This window comes from Lineus longissimus, chromosome 5 (assembly GCF_910592395.1).
Source record: "Lineus longissimus chromosome 5, tnLinLong1.2, whole genome shotgun sequence".
NCBI lineage: Eukaryota > Metazoa > Nemertea > Pilidiophora > Heteronemertea > Lineidae > Lineus > Lineus longissimus.
Genome location: NC_088312.1, coordinates 16,015,622 through 16,039,752, shown reverse-complemented (window position 1 = coordinate 16,039,752; position 24,131 = coordinate 16,015,622). Strand labels below are relative to the sequence as shown.

The 24,131-nt window shown below is 40.9% G+C and overlaps 1 protein-coding gene across 8 annotated transcripts in view; it reads left to right on the top strand.

The window, feature by feature from the left end:
- The window catches only part of LOC135487457 (syntaxin-binding protein 5-like), a 368,020-nt gene that overhangs the window by 223,049 nt on the left and 120,840 nt on the right, over positions 1-24,131 (top strand). For all 8 annotated transcript variants that reach the window (XM_064771115.1, XM_064771121.1, XM_064771120.1 and 5 more), the window contains exons 10-14: positions 10,183-10,337; positions 11,918-11,990; positions 12,515-12,730; positions 13,187-13,227; positions 14,302-14,510. In XM_064771115.1, the coding sequence (XP_064627185.1) occupies positions 10,183-10,337; positions 11,918-11,990; positions 12,515-12,730; positions 13,187-13,227; positions 14,302-14,510 (694 nt within the window). The remainder of the gene's footprint in view (positions 1-10,182; positions 10,338-11,917; positions 11,991-12,514; positions 12,731-13,186; positions 13,228-14,301; positions 14,511-24,131) is intronic.

Below are 24,131 nucleotides of genomic sequence, written 5' to 3'. Positions count from 1 at the left end.
TTTGTGGTGTAATGGTCTATGGTAGGGGAGGTTCCCTATCGATTTTGGGCTCGACCCGAAATCGAAGATGGCCGCCAGCCACCATCTTAGATTTTCGCATTCCGCTTGTTAACTGGAGAACCGGAGGTCAAACAGTCTTCAAACTTTTGTGGCGTCATGGTCTATGTTAGGGAAGTTTCCCTATCGATTTTGGGCCCGACCCGAAGTCAAAGATGGCCGCCAGCCTCCATCTTAGATTTTCGCATTCCGCTCGTTTACTAGAGAACCGGAGGTCCAACAGTCTTCAAACTTTTGTGGCGTAATGGTCTATGGTAGGGGAGGTTCCCTATCGATTTTGGGCTCGACCCGAAATCAAAGATGGCCGCCAGCCACCATCTTAGATTTTCGCATTCCGCTCGTTAACTGGAGAACCGGAGGTCCAACAGTCTTCAGACTTTTGTGGCGTAATGGTCTATGGTAGGGGAGGTTCCCTATCGATTTTTGGCCCGACCCGAAATCAAAGATGGCCGCCAGCCACCATCTTAGATTTTGGCATTCCGCTCGTTAACTGGAGAACCAGAGGTCCAACAGTCTTCAAACTTTTGTGGTGTAATGGTCTATGGTAGGGGAGGTTCCCTATCGATTTTGGGCCAGACCCGAAATCAAAGATGGCCACCAGGTCCCCGACTTGGTGATTTGTATTCCGCCCCGTAAATTAAGAACCAAGTGAGTGACAGACCTGAAACTTATGTGGTGTTATTACCTAGTGTAGGGGAGGTTCCCTATCCATTTTGGGCCCGATCTAAAATCCAAGATGGCTGCCAGGCCCGACTTGGTTTTTCGCATTCCGACCTGTAACTCAAGAACCAAGTGAGTGACAGACCTGAAACTTATGTGGTGTGATGAGGTTGTGTAGGGGAGGTTCCCTGTCGATTTTGGGCCTGACCCAAAATTCAATATGGCTGTCAGCAGCCAACTTAGAATTTGGTATTCCGATCTGTTAACTGAAGAACTAGAGGTTTGACACACTTCAAACTTTTGTGGTGCAATGGTCATTCAGGGGATGCTCTCTATCAATTTTGGGCGTGTTCCAAAATCCAATATGGCTGCCAGCAGCCAACTTAGATTTTGGTATTCCGATTGTTAACTGAAGAACTAGAGGTTTGACACACTTCAAACTTCTGTGGTGTATTGGTCTTCAGTAGGGGAGTTTCTCTATCGATTTTGGGCGCATTCCAGAATCCAAAATGGCCTCCAGCCGCCATCTTAGATTTTTGCTGAGATGAGATAAGATAAGAGATGAGATAAATTAAATAGCCACGCAGTTGCTATTCATTGATATCCGAGCATTGGATATTCTGTGACAGACATCAGGAGATGAGATAAATAGCTAGGCAATTCCTATTCATTGATATCCGAGCATTGGATATTCTGTGACTGACACCAGGAGAAGGGATAAATAGCCTGACAGTTGTTATTCATTAGCATGTAAGCAATGGATATTCTGTGACTGATTCCAGGTGATCGCATAATTGATGCTGTTCCAGTAACAGGGTCAACAGCTTGCCCACTGATCTTCTGTGTAAATTGCTAGCAGGCAATCGCCTTGGAAACGGCAAAAACTTAAAAGATCAAGGAGATGACAACGGCGAAAATAGTATAGACCACGCTTCACCTCTGTAGTGAGTAAATGGGAAAACCAACCTCTGCTGTTCACGTGCATGTCTATTGTCAGACCAACTAGCCCAGTCAACAGCCATATTATTGTGGATGTTATTTGAGAGCCTCCACAAAATTTCATAAACAGCCACAGAGAAGATATTATCGTATTTATGCGCTAAAAAGCGCACTGCGCTTATATTCGAGGTGCGCTTATAGCCACAATTTCATATTTATAGGCTAAATAACGCGCGCAATGAACATATTAACACACCGAACACACCAGAGCGGGGGCATACATTCGCAATTTGCCCCAATTGCGTTATATATTTCTAGTTTGAGATACGAGCGCCACCAAACGTCTATTTCAGTGTATGTCTATTTGAAAAGCGACACCAAACGTATATTTGAGTTATACACAAAAATCTGAAAACACGGCAATATATGTTTATTTGAGATACGAGCGCCACTAAACGTCTATTTGAGTGTATGTCTATTTGAAAAGCGACACCAAACGTCTATTTGAGTTATTTACAAAAAGCTGAAAACACGACAATATATGTTTATTTGAGATATGAGCTCCACCAAACGTTTATTTGAGTGTATGTCTATTTTAAAAGCGCCACCAAACGTCTATTCGAGTCATAACACGACATAAAATGTCTATTTGAGACAACCTCTATTTATGCGGAAATAACCGCCCATACTTGCATTACCAGAGCCTTGAAATAGAGCGTAACAAGGCGTTGGTAAGGGAAAGAGGGGATTATGAAGCCAGAATTACTCTTGTCACATACTGCTAGAGTAGAAATCCAGTGGTGGATTGATCATATTGACATTGGAAAGCCTCCTTCAGTGCTACTCACTTCTGATGCCAGTAACTTGGGATGGTGGGGGGGGGGGCTCCCTCCTACCAGGAAACAAAACAGGCACGTTTGGGGTTGTGAGGAGCTCCACTGGGGGCGATGGTCTAGGCAGGAATCCGACTTTCATATCAATGAATTAGAATTGATCGGAGGATTCCTGACACTAAAATCATTCTGTATCAATGTCACTGATGCACCTGTTTGGCTATTCGTGGATTACACCACTGCTGCTGCTTGTATTAATCGCCAGGGAAGTATTAGGCCAAAACTCTGCTAAATAACAAGAGATATTTGGCACTGGTGTTCAGCCAGGAATATTTGGCTATCTGCAGTTCATTTACCGGGGAAGCAGAATGTTATTGCAGATCAGGAGTCCAGGCACCACAACGATGATATAGAGTGGGCAGTAAAAGATAAGATTTTCCAGAAAAATAATTCAGCGGCTAGGCAAACCTAACATTGATCTTTTTGCCAGTCGCATAAACCACAAGCTGCCACATTATGTCGCCTGGAGGCCAGACCCAGCCGCTATGGCAGTTGATGCCTATTCACTACACTGGCAATCATGGTTCTCATATATCTTTCCTCTTTTCAGCCTCCTAGGATCAGTCCTGCTAAAACTACAGTTGGAACAGGCCACTGCAATTGTGATTATTCCTCTTTGGCCAATGCGGCCGTGGTTTTCCAGAGCCTTGGAAATGTTGGTGGCCCTACCACTTCTACTGCCGAAGGCTTCCCTATACCTACCACAAAGTCCCGAAAAACTACATCCCCTTCGAATGACACTGGCTGCCATGAAGCTATCGGGACAATCTTTCAAAATCAAGGACTTTCACAACAGGTTACCAGAGTTTTGGAGCATTCGTGGAGACAGTCAACAGATAAACAATATCGGCCATGTATCCAAAGATGGCTGCACTTTTGTATGCAACGGAAAGTCAATTCAATTCGCCCGTCTGCGAACAGTGTCTTAGAATTTCTCTGTGAATTGTTCGAAGCAAAGGATTTAAGCTATAGTGCAATGAATACTGCCAGATCAGCTTTGTCCACCCTTGTAACTGTGGATGGCGTCCCAGTGGGAAAACACCACCTTGTTGTTAGGTTCCTGAAAGGAATTTTTAATTTGAAGCCATCATTGCCAAGAAGTAATGTTACTTGGGATGTGGAACAGGTTCTGACATACCTAAAAAATCTAGGCCCATCTCGTAAGCTCAGCATAAAACTGCTGACTTACAAGCTCACTACCCTCTTCGCATTATTGTCTGGACAAAGATGCCAAACCCTGAAATTACTTGACATAAGAAACATGCAGATATCATATTCCAAGGTGGTATTTACCATTGGGGATCCCATCAAACAATCGAGACCTGGGACACACATTGAACCCATTTCTATTACTGCCTACGCACCCGATAGGCGGCTATGCGTTGTTACTGTTTTGAAGGTATATATATAGAACGCACATTGGATTTTCGAGGGAAAGAGAAAAAATAGTTGTTGGCCACTGTGGCCCCTCACGCGGCAGTATCAAGTGATACAATTGGACGTTGGATCAAAAACGCTTTACGCATGGCTGGTATTAATATGGACATATTCATTCACCCCACACTTGACAAGATCGGCTTCCATGTCTAAAGCTCATGGGGAAAAATTTCCCTTGGCTACTATTCTAAAAACTGCGGGTGGAGTAAAGATTCCACATTTAGGAAGTACTATTTGAAACCTGTCGCAGACCAAACTGCAGTCTCCCGGTCTATTCTGGACAGTGTAATAGCCAAACGGGCAGAGAAGAATGAATAGGAGAAATTAGTGTACTTATACATGTACACATGTTATAATTGTGGACTGAAGAAATAAGTTTGTTTTACTAGTTACAGATACTGTGTTAATGTTACAGTCATACACAGTTGTGATGACTATAGTAAAGACAAAAAGTTAATTTTGTTTCTCAGGTTTCTGATGGTAAGCTGAAGAACAGCCCTACCTTTACGGGAAAATTTTCCCATTATGTGTTAGGTTTTAAAATCAAAAACGATGTATATATGTTCTTTTATTGTTGGGAAAAAATTGGTTGTTTTATATGACATAATTTGTTGTCACTTCTCTGAACATCTCATGGAATACCGGAGTACTAATAAGTGAAGTGAAATTTATAAATTAAACGACACTTACCTAAGTGGAAGTTTGGTTGTAATTTCACTGAACTTATAATAATACGGAGGGATTACATACCCTCCCTACCCTTCCCAAGTGAAAATACACAACAAGAATGTGAAGATAAGTCTCACGAGATGAATTAAATCTCACTTCTTTCATGACAACAAATTATACTCAGAAGTCTGATTAGCGGGAACAGGTGGTGCCCTCTCATGTAATCCCTCCATATTATTATAAGTCCAGTGAAATTACAATCAAACTTCCACTTAGATAAGTGTCGTTTAATTTATAAATTTCATGTGATCGTGTATCTATGTACTCTCTACAATATCCCTCATATTCAGTCCATCTGCCAATATGGTAATATTGGAAATTAAACAGTCCTTTTCCCCTGAAACTAATGATCAGATTGCAACCAAACTTCATGTGATTATGTATCTATGTAATCTTATCAATATCCATAATTTTCAGTCCAATCCCATGACATATATGACCACCAGGCTGCCATCTTGAAATTCTAACAAAGACCTAGTACTCCTAAACTGTTGAAAATATGTCAACCAATTTCCATGTGATATGTACACTCTTCAATAACCCTGAAATTCAGTCAACTTTATAACCAAAATGTTATATTTAGATGGTACTGGTAATTTTCTTTTGTGCCATTGAGCCGAGAAGAATAATATTATTCAATGGAATCAAAACTGGTGAAACTAGCCAGAAACTGTTCTCCCCATATCCACTGCAAATGACATGCATTACATTACCCGAGTTGAGCACATGGTCCCTGGACCATTTCATTTATTACAAGTTCTTCTTCAGGTTCTCCCTTCCATGTCAACAGGTTAGCACAATGGCCCTGGCCGTTTCATTTTTTGATGATATCTTTATGGTAGGTACTCCAAGCAAGGATAAATCACATCTCATACTGATTTTAATTTGACCTATATACTAGACATGAAGCATGTTTCTTAATCAGGATGAATCCCTAACCACTAAATGTCTATACGGTGAGCACAATGGCCCCTGACCTTTTCATTTATCTGTGAAAATTTCAAGCTGTAGAATAAACTAGTAACATTTTTGTGCGATATATGTGTGTTGATGTTCACCGGAATTGAATTTAAAATGCTGAACAGATGAGCCATTGGGTGATAATGTTCATTGATTGTTTATTGATTGTGATGGTGAAGATATCGATAATTGGAGTGTTCTGCTCAATACCTGAATGGTTGTCTTCCAATACTGGCCTAGACTAAACCCCTCAGGGTAATCTAGCTTCATTTGCTATATTATGCTGCTTTTCTATTAATATGTGAATCTGTGAACAGCCAGAAATACGTCAGCATTGAGCAGCTGTTTACACCATGTCTCTCGCTTTTATCATCATTCCCTATATGCAGTGATCAGGCAGACAAGACATCGGAAAAACAAAAAATTAATTTAAACTTTACTAAAATCAAGGACAGTGCACCAAAGGCTAATTTTTATAAGATAACAAGGTACATGAGAGTTTTCGGTAAAAAATACAAAAATCGCCTTTCAATTGTCATTTCTCTTCTTAAATAGCTATGTGGATGTGTGGTATATGATAAATAAACTGACTTCGTGTCTGGTCCTTGTCTCCTGCGTTGTCTAGCAGATGCCTTAGAAAAATATCTTGTCGTGATCCGGCCACTCAGACCGGTCACTAACTCAGTTTTCTTATTTGATTGTTCCTTGATGATTCCTGTAAGAGATGCAGTTTGGTTCGTCTCTGCTCTGTTTAAATGATTATGTTTTTAGCTCACCTCTTGGGAGCTTATATGATACCATGGCGTCCGTCGTCGTCATCCATTAGCGGAGCATGTTTCGTTACCGCTAGGGCTAGATGGCGATAACTTGGTGTGATGGTAGCTTTGGGAAATATGCCCAGACTTTTGGGTATCTATGCCCCTGCCAATGCGTTAAGCATTGGGGAGGCATTATGTTTTACCGATGTCAGTCAGCCGTTAGGCTTCAGGCGGCTGTAAACTTTTCGTTTCCGCTCATTTTAAGGAGAACACCTTTAGTGATAACCACCAAACTTTTTTTGTATGTTGACCTTTACTAAAGGAAAGTTCGTTTCGAAAACGGGCTCGTTCCGATTCTCATTATGGCCTCCAGGGCGTCGTGCTTGAAATTGGTTTCCGTCAATTTCGAGGAGAACTGTTGGTCCGATCAAATTCATTTTTGGTATGTACGTTGAGGGTGACTAGAGGAAGGTTCCTTTCGAAAACAGCTTGTCCCGATTGTCAATATGGCCACCAGGGCAGCGTGCTTGAAATCGGTTTCCGTCAATTTCGAGGAGAACCGTTTGTCTGATCAAATTCATTTTTGGTATGTACATTGGGGGTGACTAGAGGAAAGTTCCTTTTGAAAACAGGCTCGTTCTGATTGTCAATATGGCCACCAGGGCAGCGTGCTTGAAATCAGTTTCCATCAATTTCAAGGAGAACCGTTCGTCCGATCAAATTCATTTTTGGTATGTACGTTGGGGGTGACTAAAGGAAGGTTCCTTTCGAAAACAGGCTCGTTCCGATTGTCAATATGGCCACCAGGGTGGTGTGCTTGAAATCAGTTTCCGTCAATTTCGAGGAGAACTGTTAGTCCGATCAAATTCATTTTTAGCTCAGCTGACTAAGTCAGCCGAGCTTGTCAAATAAGTTGTTCAGTGGCGTCCGTCTGTCCATTCATCCATCCATCCATCCATCCATCCATCCGTCCATCCGTTAAACCCATGGTGCACATTTTGTAACCGTAAGACCTAGAGACTTCAATTTTGCATTTCTGGATACTTCTGGTCAAACGCTACTTTCAAAACAAAATTTGTCGCCATTCGACCTACTTCCTGCGAGCGAGAGTGCATGAAGGAAACTGGCCTATATCGGCCTAGGAGCAGCAGAATTAGTCGAAATATGCTCTAATATTAAGATAAAATTCTTGAAAATCTATTTTATTGAGAAAAAGTTCAAAATTTTAACAGGATAGGGCGCTACCTGCCTTTTTATTATTTCTGCCGATTCCAATTCCCGACCGATGACGTCAGCCATCAATGAAGTCTCCTATTTGCCAGTTCTCAAAACATGGCAGCTACACAACAAAAGCAGTAGCTCCAGGAAAAATCACTGTTCACTTCAGCTTCGTAATCGATTGTACCCCCACTTTATTGTGTTTTGTGTGGTGTTCCTATTCAATCAACGATGTAAGGCCTTATTATGTTGGTTTTAATTGAGAAGGTGCATTATAAGCGGCGTACGAAATACCGAAGCGGAGACAAAATGGTGGCATGTTGTTTACGCCATATGCAATAATCTTGGAGCTCAATGACACTCAAGTACCCAATTTTCTGCTTAAAAAGTAGTCTGGTAGGTGATATTATCACCAGTTCGTTTCAGTGGTAGTCATAAGGTCTTTAGGGACTACTTTCAGAAATTAGTTCTTGAAAATTTGGTCACATTTCTGTGAAAACGATATCGGAAGTGCATGCTCTGTTCGCGATGACATCGCCGATGTATTTTGAAGTGGAGAATTCCCACAGTATGTGCAGTGAATCGGCATGATTCTGTTCGCCTATTAAGTTTTAGTTCCACGATTCTTTCATGAGTAAAAAGTAGACATTCTAAGCAATACAATAATGTCACTCCCATAAAAATTGATTGGAAATTGAGGGAGCTACAGCATTCTGTTCGGCAACTGGCAGCGCTGAAAAACTACATTGCATACTGTACAATACCAAATGGCACATTTTAAAAAGCGCTCATTGGACAACGTAGGGAATCACCAGAAATGACGTCATCGCTGGTCTAAATAGAAAACTACGGTGGCGCAGTAGAGCACAAGAAAAGGTTTAGCATTAACTTCGTCAAGCAAGCTTCAGCAACAAAACGATTTCTCATGAATGATTTATTTGATCATCATCAGCTTGTTTCCCCTGATAGATAAAAAATGATTTACAATTTCCATCAAAGTTTTCTATTTTGTGTATAGTCACATGTTATTTAACTGGCAAGGAGCCAAGCAGTTTTGAATATTCGCGGGAAAATACTTCGTACTAAACGAGGCTATGACAATGAGTATGCTCATTCATGGCATAAACTTCATGTTTCGGTAAATATTTTCATACGATGATTTCACCCGAATTATGGTCAGGATTGAGGAATGAACAGTGGCATAATTATGTCAACCAAAAACATTGGTACCGTAGTGAACGCAAAATGATATCAAATACCATGGAGCATGCCATTTTCATGCATAATGAACTAAACACCAGGAAGATATTAATGATATTAACTCAGCTGAGCGCCAGGCCCTTGGGCCTCTTGTTGGTATTTGCGTTGGGGGTGACTAGAAGAAGGTTCCTTTCGAAAACTGGCTTGTTGCGATTGTCAATATGGCCACCAGGGCGGCGTGCTTGAAATCGGTTACTGTCAATTGCGAGGAGAACCATTTTTCTGATCAAATTCATGGTTGTTCGTAGAGTGACGAAATTATCTAATAAGGTTAAACGACATCTCACCCCGCCCCCTGGTTTTTGATTTGACCTACTATTCAAGTTCACTAAATCACGGATAGGTGCAAGATTCATTTCTATTTGAAAGTTTAGACCTGTGACGACATATATCTAGTGACCCTCTATCCTACCCGAAAAAATGTGTCCCGGTCGGACTTCAAATATGGCTGCCAGGTGGCCATCTTAAAAATAGTCTTGATTCCAACCAAATTTCATGTGATTGTATATCTATGTACTCTCTACAACATCCTTGATTTTCAGTGAAATCCATATTCCAAAATGGCCGCCAGGCGGCCATCTTGAAAATTGAACAAAGTCCTATTACTCCGAAACTAATGATCGGATTGCAACCAAACTTCATGTTTTTATGTGTCTATGTACCCTTATCAATATTCGTAGTTTTCAGTCAAATCCCATGACAAATATGGCTGCCAGGCCGCCATCTTGAAAATGAAACGAAGTCCTATTACTCCTAAACTGACGAACAGATGTCAACCGATTTCCATGTGACATGTACACTCTTCAATAACCCTGAAATTCAGTCAACTTTATAACCAAAATGCTATACTTAGATGGTACTGGTAATTTTCTTTTGTGCCGTTGAGCCGAGAAGAATAATATTATTCAATGGAATCAAAACTGGTGAAACTAGCCAGAAACTGTTCTCCCCATATCCACTGCAAATGACATGCATTACATTACCCGAGTTGAGCACATGGTCCCTGGACCATTTCATTTGAAATACAGTCCTCTGCCCTTTGAAATACAGTCCTCTGCCCTTGTGAAATTTGGTGAGAAAGCAATGTAGGTCACTGTGACCTGTCAGATCCTTTCGTGTCTTGGAAATGTTCACCTGTTGGAAGTAGTAGCAACTGATCCATTGACCTTTGACCTGTGGATTTCTCTTGCTCCTTAAGAGTGATGGTTACCGGGTTCAGATTTCTGTTGGCATCATGTTAAGAATTGATTTTTGATTTGTCTATATTTCAGGGAACCTTTTGTGATATTTTCTGGTGGCATGTCTTATGACAAGGCAGGCCGAACACCTAGTATTACAGTCATGCATGGCAAGAACACAACAGTGCTAGAAATGGAACACAGTGTGACGGATTTCGTCACATTAGCGGAAACGCCATGGTCAAATGGTACGTAAAGCACAACTATTCCTAAGCCCCCTTACCTACATGTAATCAAGATTGTATTGCCAGGTTTCTGATGGCTAGCTTTGGTAGGAATATTGGAAGCCCTCTGCCTATATGTGATTTTTCCACCATCAGTAGAAAAACCCAACCAAAATGGTACTATTGGACAAAAGTAGATATTTTTTCGTTATTTGGGTGGCGCATTTGGAGTCAATCAGATCTGCACTATTGACATTTGAGCGTGACCACTCAGCAACTCCCTCGAATGTTACTTTTAAACATATAAGTCCTCTGTTGCGGTCAATACACATACCTGTGTGTACGGGGGCTTGGGCCATGCATTGAACTTGTTTTAATATTAGCTGACGAAAGTCAGCAGAGCTGTAAAATAACTCTTCAGAATGGCGTCTGTCCTTCCATCTGTCAACGTGGTGCACGTTTTGTAACTGTAAGACCTTGGCACTTCAACAACTGACAGAATATTTAGCACGGTTCGACTTAAATTCTTCTCACCAGGAGGCTAAAGGCGTACATTACAGAAATTTGTTGTCGCTTAATTCCAGTTGATAGAGGCTTGAAATAAAGTTGAGGAAGTCTGCATGCAAGTCGGCTTGATATTAAATGTATAGTTTTGATTGATAGAACCAGTTGCCATAATGTAACTGAGCCGTTGACCTACTTTTAACTTGAATTGAACTTCCCCCTCTTCTACTCCAAGAGAAGCCAGTGATGTATCAAAGTCAAACTTGGTGAGTGGGTATTTATAGGCATCAGTAAGAATTCTATCGAAAATTAGGTCACTGCGTCAAAATCCAAGATGGCTTCCACCTTGCATGTTGAAATCTTACGAGTGCACATGTGGGCGCGATATCTGGAGAAGTCGGCGATGTATAAAAAAAAACTAATTTGGTGTGTGGGTACGTACAGGCATAAATAAGAACCCTATCGCGCGATTTATGGAGAAGTCGGCGACGTAAAAAATACATATAGGTACATATAGGCATACGTAAGAACCCTATTGAAAAGTAGATCACCGCATCAAAATTCAAGATGGCTGCCACCTTAGGTGATGTAATCTCCTGAGTGCACTTGTCAGCACAAATACATTTTATCGATCCGGGACCTGGGCGAAACGCTTGTTCACTTGTATATTACATTTTCATTGTTATTTTTTTTAATATGGCAGGTAGCAATCTTGGAAATTATATTTTGCCTTTTTAAATCCTTTGGCTGTAGCTAGAGTGTCTTAATGGTTCGTGTATCTAATACGCCTCCATTAGATATCACCCAGGTTTTCGATTTGACCTTCTCTTCAAGGTCCTACGGCTCAAGCTCTTAAATTTCACTAATGAGTGGCCCGTTATTAGTCCAAGAGACTTCTTACTTTGGTATAATATGCGTGATATAGGCATACTGTATCAATGTGTTTACAAAATTGGGGTTGAAAGAGACTTACATTGTACCGGTGTATTTCAGCTGAGCGCCAGGTCCTTGGGTCTCTAGTTCTATGTTTAGTTGGGTCACGATGAGAACCTTCTCAAGTGTGTTTTGTTATTAATCTTTTTCACCTCGTTTTGTTTCAGACTTCCAAGAACCATATGGAATAGTTGTCTTGCTTGATAATGATCTGGTCGTGGTTGACTTGACCACGGAAGGGTGAGTCAATACACTTTATACCTTCCAATCAGATTGTGAGAACATCGTGTTGTACCAGTTTTCTGCCATTCTTAACTTAAGTATTTCTTAATTTTTGACTCCCAAAGACGTAGAGAAAGTTATTTTCTTCCATCTTTGCCTGCATAGGCACATACATTCTAGAATAGTGTTGTCAGTTCTTCATAAAAATGACAGATAACACGGAGATACTTTGTTCCATGATCAACTGAATTGAAACAATGTGGCTTGACTGTTAATTCATTGACATTATAAGTGTTCAGAATATGTATTTAGGTGATCAGGGGTGTAGTTTAATTTAAATCAGTTTCGGCCACTTTTGGCTAAAGTGCAGAATACCGCTGTAAAATCGAGAATACTACAGAGTTCAACACTCAGAAACAAAACTATTACTGATATAGAAGCCAATCAATGATCCATTGTTACTAACATGACCAACAGAATAAAACAGTTTTATCTATTTCATGTTTGCTTCAAAAAAGTTTTTTCCTTGCTTCTTTTTCCAGATACCCTTGTTTTGAAAACCCATACCCGATGGACATTCACGAATCACCAGTGACGGCTTGTTACTATTTCGCTGACTGTCCCACCGATTTAATACCAGCGTTCTACTCAGTTGGATCTAAACAGAAGAAGTCAGGCTTCAGTGAAAAAGACTGGCCAATAAGAGGAGGAGAATGGGGAACAAGCACGTGTAGCTATCCTGAAATAATGATAACTGGGTAAGCAGAACTGCTACTTAGACAATTGGTGTTACAAGAGCTGTGTGCAACAAGACATTCTATCAAGGGTTGGTGAGCTGTATCCTACTCATGATACATCTGACCAATGGCCAAGTAACCAGTCCAAGGAGATATACTCATGGCACATGAGTGCAATTCACGATTAGTGGCATTGGTTAAATCCAAATAATGAATAGTGGTTGATGCAAAAGATGCAATGAAGAGAGGCAGCATGTATGGCAGAGTTACAAGGAGAGTTCAATTCCTGGAGATGTAAAGGGCTTGATTCATACATCTTCAGCCAACTACTGCTTCATGGATAAAGAGTGAATGATTTTATAAAAGGTACAGCATGCTAGTTAAGTATTGTCTGGGTTTAAGTTAAAGGAAGGCATTGCTTTTATTACGAAGCCAGGATAGTGAGAATTGACGTCTCTTGATATTGCTCTGTTGCAGACATGCTGATGGATCTGTGAAGATATGGGATGCTACCTCAGGTATGGTTACCATGGCAATTGCTCAGTTACTCAGTGATTGAAGGTCCTTTTTGAGAATTCCCAAAATCAATATTTGTCATGTGTATTATGAAATATATCTTTCAAGTTCACTCTCCAAGCCAATATTACAACCTATAAGTAAATTTCTACCATGATGTTAAGGGTGTTGCCGCCAATTTCGATGAATGAGTTCAACAGTTCAGTTAAATTGAGAGAAAGATAACTGGACCACAGTAATATAGCCTCAAGAGTTGAAGCCCGACTTTGAGTCATAATGGTGTGCAACCTGCTCACAGCTTGGCTGCCCTTTGTGGTATTTATGCAGTTTTTGTGTGTATGCATGACTGACCTGATGACCTAGTTAAAATGTCCACCTGATATATTCTGAGAAGGCCACAACAAGGGAGCCAAGTGGTTGGTTTGTGCGGTTTGTGCGGTTGGTACATCGCCAGGTCCCGCTTTGTCCATTTGCAACAACAGGATGTAGTAAGTGATCAGTTCCACCTAAGTAGCTTTATTTATCCCAGGGTTTGTCCAGGTAAGCCTGGTACCTCATTACTTGGCCACAGCTTCTTGGTAAATGAGTCGTTTTTCATTGAAAGTTGAATGTGTTATACTGTGGTGATAATACAGATATGTGTTAATCAGTTGGGCTTTTTTGCAAGAATTGACTGGGGGGTGGAGGTTGTCGGCATCTTTAAGTTATTGCCACCCTACCAGTTAATGTTGCAAAACCAAATGGCACTGCAACATGTTGATTGACTTATCACAACTAAACAGGCAAGAGATTGTGGGTTTGCATTATATGGAGAGGTACAGAAGTAGATATGCCTTCATTTAATGAATATTTAATTCGTTCGATTTGATGGTGCATTTTCTGTGTAAGTTAATCACGAAGTTTTGGTCGAGTTTATTCGATATCAGAATATAGTTTCTCCTCTTAAAAATCTTGTTCTACAAACCACTATGAATGGGTTGACATTAAGCCTTACTTTTTTGGTGATCAACTGATCAGTTCATGAATTTTGAGTCTGAGAAACGATGTATGCTTTACTTTTCCCAATTCTCTTCCAGTGACATTGCAAGTGTTGTATAAATTAAAAACTGCCAAAGTGTTTGAGAGGCCGCGAAGTAAACCAGAAAAAGGCCAAGAACCAGATGAAGACCCGTTTGCAATTCAGAACATCTTTTTAGATGCGGAAAGTCGAGTATTGACGATAGCCGGTCTGACCCATGTGCTCGTATTCAAGTTCAGCAAACAAGAATCAATTATAGACCTGCCTGTAAGTGTCACGCGAAGCCTATCTAAATGTTAGATTTCTTATTTACTCTCAACCCTCCAAACAAATTGTCTGTCTTTACCTGAAGATATGATGCAAAGGTTACGTAATGTCTGAACGAAGAAGATGTCTGTCGTGAAGGAACTATACTAATATGCTCTAAGGGAACTTGACTAAGCTTGAGGTGGCAGGGGCAGGGGTGGCAGGGGCACAAAAAAATGTTTTTCACATAAACTTTTACCCCCCCCACATGACCAAAAGGCTAAGGCCAGGCACGTTTCTTCACCGCTAGAGCTATTAACTTGAAACTTTGTACACAGGACCCCTCAGGTCAGGTGACCACTGACAATAAATTTCGGTTTGATCTGATTCTTGACTTGGCCACCAGGGGGCAGAAGTGGAAACCTAAAAAGTGTGATATCTTTCTTATGAGTGACTCGTTTTTTCAATGAAATTTTTTGATGGTAGGTTCTCCTAGGAAGGGTACATCACATATCCTACGGGTTTTTGATTGACCTAATTTTCAAGGTCAGAGATGTGAAATGGCGTAGATTGGCCATTTGGGTGTAACTATGGCACGTTTCTTAACCACCTCAGCTATGAACTTGAAATTTGGTATGCATGACTCCCTACGTCATATAACCTCTGACACCGAATTTCGCTGTGATTTGATTCTCGACTTGGCCACAAGGGGACCTAAACTAAAAAAAGTTAAAAAGGCAATGTCTCATTTATATGTGACTTGTTTTCGGTGAAGTTTTTATGCTATGCATACAAAAGCAAAGATACATCACATATCCTACGGGTTTTTGATTTGACCTAATTTTCTAGGTCACAGTGGTCAAATGGCATAAATCGGCCGTTTTAGTGTAACTATGGAACGTTTCTTAACCGCTGAAGCCATGAGCTGGAGATGCGGTACACATGACTCCCCTTGTCATGTTACCTCTGACACCGAATTTTGGTCCGATCTGATTCTTTACTTGGCCAGTGGAAACCTAAAAAGTGTGATATCTCTCTGAGTCACTCGTTTTCGATAAGATTTTTATGATAGGTTCTTCTAGCAAGGATACATCACATATTATACGGGTTTTTGATTTGACCTAATTTTCAAAGTCACGGAGGTAAAATGGCGTAAAATGGCCATTTGAGTGTAATTATGCCCCCGCCATAGTTGGGGCCTCCGCACTGAATTCCGGACTATAACTCAAGAACCCCTTGTTCGGCTGACTTAAACTTTTGTGGTGTAATGGTCTTCAGTGGGGAGGTTCCCTATCGATTTTGTGCGCGTTCAAATATCCAATATGGCCGCCAGCCGCTAGCATAGATTTTTGATCGTTAGCTGAAGAACTAGAAGTCTGACAGACTTTTGTGGTGTTATTGTCTTTGGTAGGGGAGGTTCACTATTGATTTTGGGCGCGTCCAAATCCAAGATGGCCACCAGCCGCCATCCTTGGTTTTTGCATTCCGCTCGTTAATCGAAGAACCAGATGTCCGACAGACTTCAAACTTTTGTGGTGTAATGGCCTGTGGTAGGGGAGGTTCCCTACTGATTTTGGTCGCAATACAAAATCCAATATGGCCACCAGCCGCTAGCTTAGATTTTTGTATTCTGATCGTAAGCTGCAGAACTAGAAGTCCGACAGACTTCAAACTTTTTTGGTGTAATGGTGTTTGGTGGGGGAGGTTCGCTATCGATTTTGGGCGCGTTCCAAAATCCAAAATGACCACCAGCCGGCATCTTAGATTTTTGCATTCCGCTCGTTTTTTGAAGAACAATATGTCCGACAGACTTCAAGCTTTTGTGGTGTAATGGCCTGTGGTAGGGCGCAATCCGAAATCCAAGATGGCCGTCAGTTGGCATCTTGGATGTATAGCATTCCGACCTAAAACTCCAGAAGCACTTGTGTGAGGGAGCTGATATTTCTGTGGTATGATCGCCTAGGGTAAGGGAGGTGCTGTATAATTTTCTGGCCGCACCTGATATGAAATATGGCCCCCAGGCCGCCATCTTGTTAGCTACGCTGGCTTCCAGCGGAGCTTATGGTTTGTACTGGAGCTCGCCGAAAGTAGTTCCAGCAAAATAGTTGCATTTTTTATATGAATTTGCTGTAACTGGGCCAGAAAATGTGTCGGGATACCAATATTTTGAACTCTTGTTTCGATAGGATTATAGCTATTCACAGCAGAAAGACTAAACGCCCCGTAATTGGCAGTAATTGGCAGATTTTAAGCTGGAAATTGTGGTCTAGTCAAAAGTCACAAAACGGCCTCGATCCTACCTGTCTCTGTAATGTACTGAATGCGCTAAGGCATAAGGCATTGCCCTAAGGCATTGCAGCTGAGGCTGATAAAGTGATGGCCATTTTGCGAATGTATATAGAGTGTGCACGTTTACTTCAAAACATAATTCCAATCATTTCATAACGAGCAGTTGGAAAGTGGTATTTCCCTATATTTTGATTCTCAATGTCAACATGTCATTTTGTGGGGTTATTTTGTCTAATTCTTATTGATATTGTCGATAAAAGACGCGTAGAGAAACCCAGATTCAAGCGCTCAGTTATCTAAACCAGGGTGAGTTTTCTCTGTATTTTCTCTTGATTTACTAGGTACAATTGGCCATGACAACTGATATTTGAAAAGTCATAGTATAGAATGACTCCCCTAGCCTGTTTAAATAGGAAGTGTTGCCGTTTTTGGCTTTCTGTCTCGTTAAATTTGCTCAGTCATTGAGTCAAAGTCGAAGACCAAAACACACATGAACGCCATAGTACATTTTATACACAAAACGGTGTTGCAAAAAAACTCTTCCCAATCATCAGAATGAAATAATCGTAATACTTCACAATTATATATTACACATAAATATAACAACTAGAGGAGAATGACTTTGAATTCCAGACAAAACTTTGTTATAAGAATAGCCTCTTTGTATCTATAAGCATCATTGATGTAATCAAAACAAACCCGAACGCTAGATGAACAAACATGGCGGACCGTTTCAAAAGAAGTTAACGTTTTCTCATGTTTCTTGTCAAAATAACAATGATATCGTACACCTTTGATAGTGACACTGGTCAGAGCACACAAATAATAGCGACGAAGTAGTCTGCTGGAATTGTGAGGTATTTTCAACGAACAATAAAACTGCCATTCTCAGTCTATGCTGATACGGAAAACCGTGAGGAGCTAGTGTACGTCGCAAAAGACTTTTCAAAATTCGGATCATTTCGATGACTTTGAAGCGTTTTTATGCTCCGATTTTCAGATTTGTTTGAAAATCTCCTAAGCGATTCTGGTGACGTCATGTAACACGAGTTCAATCCAAGTGTTGGCATTCTCATATAAAACAGTTAACTCGGCTTATAACTCGGCTTACTCGGTTTACGCATGCGCATTTGAAGCCACGGGCAGACCATTGATAGATTGGTACCCGATCGACTCACTAGGGCGTATGAGACTCCCTATAGTCCTAGTAGTCCTCATATCAATGTGTTTGGTCGCCTGACGCTTGTAACGAGTAGTGTTTTTGGGTTTCTAACATTAGTGCATTTCTAAAGCATAGGCCTAGTACATCCGGCGAAGTAACTAATATTATCAGTGCAGTGCCCTAGTAAGCGCGCAGCGCCTTTAACCCAGAGCGAGGAAGAGGTACTCCTTTGATGGTACCCTAACTCCTACCCTCAACCATCATTATCCTTCCTTTTCACTGGCATGATATTGGCAAGACTGCCAAGAGGTCATACTGGTGGCTTCCTTGAGACAATTGCTTGTGGTCGTACCTGAGCAACCAATTCAAGGGGTCAGGGATCAGGTTTTTCCCCAAACAACATGTTGCCGAATGGTTTATGCATAACAAATTGGTTGGCAAGGGTTTTTACAGGCCAAGAGACTGGAAGACACTTGACTCGAAACGCCTGCCCGGTTTTTGCTTTATTATTCGGGATTATATCCATTTTAAGCGTCTTTTGGATATTATTACTTAAGTCTCAAAAATCAAAACAATGTAAGTCGGGGGGGGGCAACCCCCCCGAACCCCCCAAAATTTGAAGTTTGATTAAAAAACTGTGAGAATAATCGTGTGGTTCTCTCTCGGAGCTCAGAATAGTCGAGTTGCTTCATTCGCGCGTTTATCTCTTCTGGCGGCCATTTTAAGTCAAATTTAAGCCATTTGAAACGAATCCATGGACTTGAGAAACATCGGCTTTTCTGCGAAGCGTCGTCCGTCGTCGTCTGCGTCGTCGTCGTCGTCCGTCGTTAACTTTTGACAAAATAGTGGCACGTTTCTTAACCGCTTGACCCAGAAAGTTCATACTTGGTGTGTGGGTACCCCTAGGCAAGACCTTCCTTCAGAATGAAAATCAGCGCAATTTGACTGCTGGTCTGCCATATAGGGGGCAGTCTTTGAAAACCTATTTTTGTCATTTTGAAGCTTATGGTTAAAGCTAGAGCGATGAAAATTTTATGGTGGGTGTATCTAATAAAGGTACATCACATATCACACGGGTTTTTGACTTGACCTTCATTTCAAGGTCACAGATGTCGAACTCTAAAATTTCTTTGTTGGTGGCACGTTTCTTTGCTATTGGTCATAGACTCTCTAAATTTAATATGTAGACACCTATTATGCATCTCTTTATGCTGACACAGATTTAGGTCAGTGTGACCTACAGTTCAGTTATAAGTAGGTCAAGGTTAAAAAAGCCCATTTGCTTTATTCCAGCAGATTGAAGTTTGAAATGAAGTTTTAGAGGTCTACATGATATAGAGGTTTCGATATCAAATAGATTAGTTATGTTTCACATCACTAGTTGGCGGTATTGGGCAAAAATGTTAGTTGGCACATTGCCAGCAGTTTTGAATTTCGCGGTTCGAGGCAATCCGTCGGTATCCCAGATGCGCAGTGTTGTTCTGCGCCGCTAGAGCGGCATACTAGAAGTATGGATGACAGCCATTTTATAAGTTTGAAGCGAGATGAACAAGGAATTAAATCACCTTCAATCAATGGTATAAGTCGATCATCTGCTCTTCTGTGTTGATTACATTCTTGTGATTGTTTTAAAATTATTAGTTCGTTCTCATTGCCGATTGTTTCAGAAAATTTTGACCAGGATTGGAAGGTAAAATGACAAACTTGTCGGATTGTCCTTCGGTTTGGAATGGGGAATATTGGTCAATGCAAACCGCAGTTGTGTTCAAGCTGCCCTGCCAATACGGGTGGCGTAATAATACTGCTAAAGAACAATCAAATGATGAATTGTAGCAGTGTGTGTCAGAAATTATGTGATGTCCATTCCATTTGACGATCCCGAAGTTTCGAGAATACGTCAAAATGGCGGATGCCGTCATCGAAGATTAGCGTCAAGCCGGACCCCTTCGTTACACTATGCGCTTTTAATATAATGACGTGGATGCTACTCATTGGGCAAACATCCACTAAAAATAGTTGCTTTAACTTTTGTAAAGGTGTCACGAGTGCTCAGACAACCATTTTTGTGAGTAATGGTTTTTCCATGCTCCGTTCTGCGTTCACCGCTGTATAAATAAAAGTAACAGGATTATACAGCAAATGCATGCGGGAGACGCATGCACGAGGATAAATACTCCTTTCAAGATAGCGTAATCACACGCAATTCCACAGGTACATCCCATTCATTTGAAATTTCGGCCAATGACAGCAGGTTTTACAAAATGTAAATGCGCTGTTCATTTTCAATAGTCACCGAATAGCTAAGACACATGTAAACCCGTTTTAATTGGCCAGAAAACATCTCGCAGCTTCTCCCACAAATAACGATTCACTTATTCCAACGTCAGTAACATGTGCACGCGGAAAACATTATGACCAACTCCACTTTTTCAAGACAAACCACACCATCCCACAACTATTGCATGATTAATCCCTAACAATGACAAGTTCTTCCTCAAACTCTCCCTTTCATATCGACAGGCGAGCATAATGGCCCTGGCCATTTCATTCCTGCTTATTATTTTTAAACCTAGTCTGAGAGTTTCGTAAATAATTTATATTTCTAAAATCGATTCGTCGCATTACTATGTTCTGGTGTATTTCGCCATCTTCACTTCTGAAGTGCAAGGTAAGTCTGTCATGTTTCTGTGATGCTGGTCGAAAAACGTTTAGATTGCGTTAAATATGCAAATATGCGTTTAATAATCAAGAGCCAGTGGTTCATTATCATGCACAGTGTGATGCATGATTGGTAGTTTGTAAGGAATTCAGTAGCCTACACTCACTGACAGACATCTGATTTGTTCTGATGCTGTGCTACAATTTGAGCTTGGCCTACTAGTGTATGTCTCCCCTTGGATTTATTTCAATTATTATATTTTGTCTTCGCTTTCGAGCAACCTATGCGTACCATAAATGACATAGGCCTAATAGTATGCATTTTATTGGATGAGCGCAGAGTGTATCCACTATAAATCCATCCAGTGGGTCTGTGTTGGACATTTATAGACATGATGGTTGTGACTCCAAGACATGTAGAGACGAGTTCGTGACTCGGAGAGACGGGTTGTCCATAAAGAGATGAGGTTGTGACTCTGAGACAGGTTGTGCATGTTGAGACGAGGTTGTGACTTGCAAGGTTGTGATTCTGGAGACAAGTCGAAGAATGTAAACTAGGGAGTGGTGTCTGCTGTCTACTTTGTTATCTATTTTAAAATTTTTTGAAAAAAAAAGATTTATCTACCTGTAGGCGTAGTGATTGTACAGCTGTTTGTATCAAGATATAAAGTAGTGACTGATGAATGATGAATCATTTATTTTATTTTTTTCTATTTTTAGATACTAGGTGCTGATACCCATTGTCTTCGCTGAATTTGGTGGCTGTTGTAGTATTGAATTTGCCTCCCCATCTGGGTCGCACCTTTTGGAAAAAGGTTGATTGCATCTAGGCAATCCAAGATCTATTGCCTCCGTGCAATCCAATAAACCTCTCAAAATCTATTGCCTAATCCAATAAGTCTATTTATGTTAACATTGCCTGTAATTGTAAACATTCATTTGTACGTATCAAAATATCATGCTTTTTACATGTCTGTTTTATTTAAGGCAACTCATAAAAAGGTTATCCAAAACTAACCAGCTACTACTTTCGCAAGCAACCATAATTTAAACCAAAACCTTCTTCCTAAACATGGCAAATTTAATCTCGGATTACCTTTTTAGCTCACCTCTTAGCAGAGGTGAGCTTATCCCATACCGTGGCGTCCGTCGTCCGTCGTCGTCGTCGTCGTCGTCGTCGTCGTCGTCGTCCGTCGTCCGTTAGCAGGGCACGTTTCGTAACTGTTAGAGCTATTGAGTTGAAACTTGGTACACATGTACCCTTATGTAATGACACCTTGGAGACCAAGTTTCGGTCCGATTCGTTTCATGGTTTGGCCACCAGGGGGCCAAACGTTAAAAGTGAAAATATGCAATATCTCCCTTAATAGTAGTCGGGAAATTTTGAAAAAAATATGGTAGGTACTTCTAGCAAAGGTGCATCATATATTCTCCGGGTTTTTGATTTGACCTCCTTTTCAAGGTCACAGAGGTCAAATGGTGTAAATTGGCCGTTAGGATGTAACGATGGCACGTTTCTAAACTGCAATGATTATTGATACCAAATTTGGTACACATTTACCCCTTAGTCAGGTGATCTCAGGGACCGAAGTTTGGTCCAATATGATTCACCACTTGACCACCAGGGGGCAAAATCCAAAAACCGTAAAAATGTGATTATTCCTTAACTTCTTGCCCGATTGCCACTAATTTGATATCATGGGTACATCTAACCACCATACAGTATATGTCACACAGGTTTTTAATTTGACCTTCTTGTCAAGGTCACAAAGGTCAAATGTTGTAAATTCGCCGTCAGGCCGTAACTATGGCACGTTTCTTAACTGCAATGACTTTTGATCAAAAATTAAGTACACATGTACCCCTTGGTCAGGTGATCTCAGGTACCGAAGTTTGGTGCGATCTGATTTGCCGTTTGGCCTCCAGGGAGGGGGCCAAATCCTAAATTCTTCAAAATGCCATTATTCCTAGTAATGACTTGCCCGATTGGCACCAATTTTATATCATAGGTACATCTAATTCTAACAACCATTCAATGTGTCACCCGGGTCTTCTTTGATTTGACCTACTTTTCAAGGTCACAGAGGTCGAATGTTATGTAAATTGGCCATTTTGGGGAAATTGTAATTGCTTGGACCTACATCAAACCTAACACTACATGACACAATACCATGCTCTTTATCCATCTTTCCTCCACATGAGGTGAGCACAATGGCCCTGGCCATTTCATTATTGACTCGCCTTGTATCTATTCTATTCCATAGCACCATCTTGATCAGGGATTCCCGTGTAATTTTTTTACTTTTACAATATCATGAATATATCTGATTCCCATGTGATTTTCTTAATTTCAATGAACCTCTTTAAGTAAATTCCAATCACCTGCTTGGCAGGTCAATCTTGAACAATAAAGTTTATTTTGTTCACCAACTCTTTGTTGTTGTCTTTTCTTCAGTGCAACTAACACCATCCCAAACATTTGACTGCATCAACAGACTAGCCCTCCCTCCTGTTCACCAGTTCAGCTGAGCGCCAGGCCCTTGGGCCTCTTGTTATTTATTATAATATTAAAAAATAAAGCTTGCCTATAAACCTAAACTCTTGAACATTCATTCTGTAACCCTTATACTAGTGTCATGCTCGACCTTAGGTCGAGTTAAAATTCCTACCCCTTGACTGTCGCGCTCGACCCTGGGTCGAGAGAGAGTGTAATGCCTCAGAAAATAAATTATCCACGGCACAATTGGAGTACTTTATGTTTAGTTTATCTGCCAGTGTAAAGGCAGCACTGCGTCTGATCACTTGATACCAGGATACCAAATTGTTTCTACATGAAAATTTCCCGCAACTTGCAACTGAAAGTCAAGCACCTTTTCAGAAGAGGTAAGGCAAGGGGTATGGTGATGTAAGAGACGTCATCATGCCTCATGTCACAATGAAGTAAGAGACGGCATTGTCACCTGAATGATATGAGACAAGAGGGTGATGTCACAATCAAGTAAGACTTCGTTGTAGCCTGATTGATATAAGAGAAGCGGGTGATGCTAGAGACGGCATCATGCCTCATGTCACAATCAGGTAAGAGACTGCATTGTAGCCTGATTGATATGAGAGTAGAAAGGGTGATGTTAGAGGCATCATGCCTCATGTCACAATCTAGAGACTACATTGTAGCCTTATGGGAGGGAATAGGGCAGTGTCACAAGAACTAATCTAAGCTCAAGGTTATTGTGGTGGCCACGCGTCTTAGGCAGGTTTCCTCCCTCCTTTGTGATGATAATACCGGAGAGTCAAGTGCTATACACTTGGAGATGAGGAGGAACAGAGATACACGGAGATACCACAGAATGAGTCGAACAATGTCCGGATACCCAATTGAATAATAAATAATTACAACAACAGTGTTTTCTTTCACAACTTTGTTTCACTCATGATTCCTGCTATATTTACACAATGTACACTCTTCATATACCGTCACGCTCGGAAATACAGTGCTCATCTAAAGATACGGCACAACAACGGGGGGAAGCATG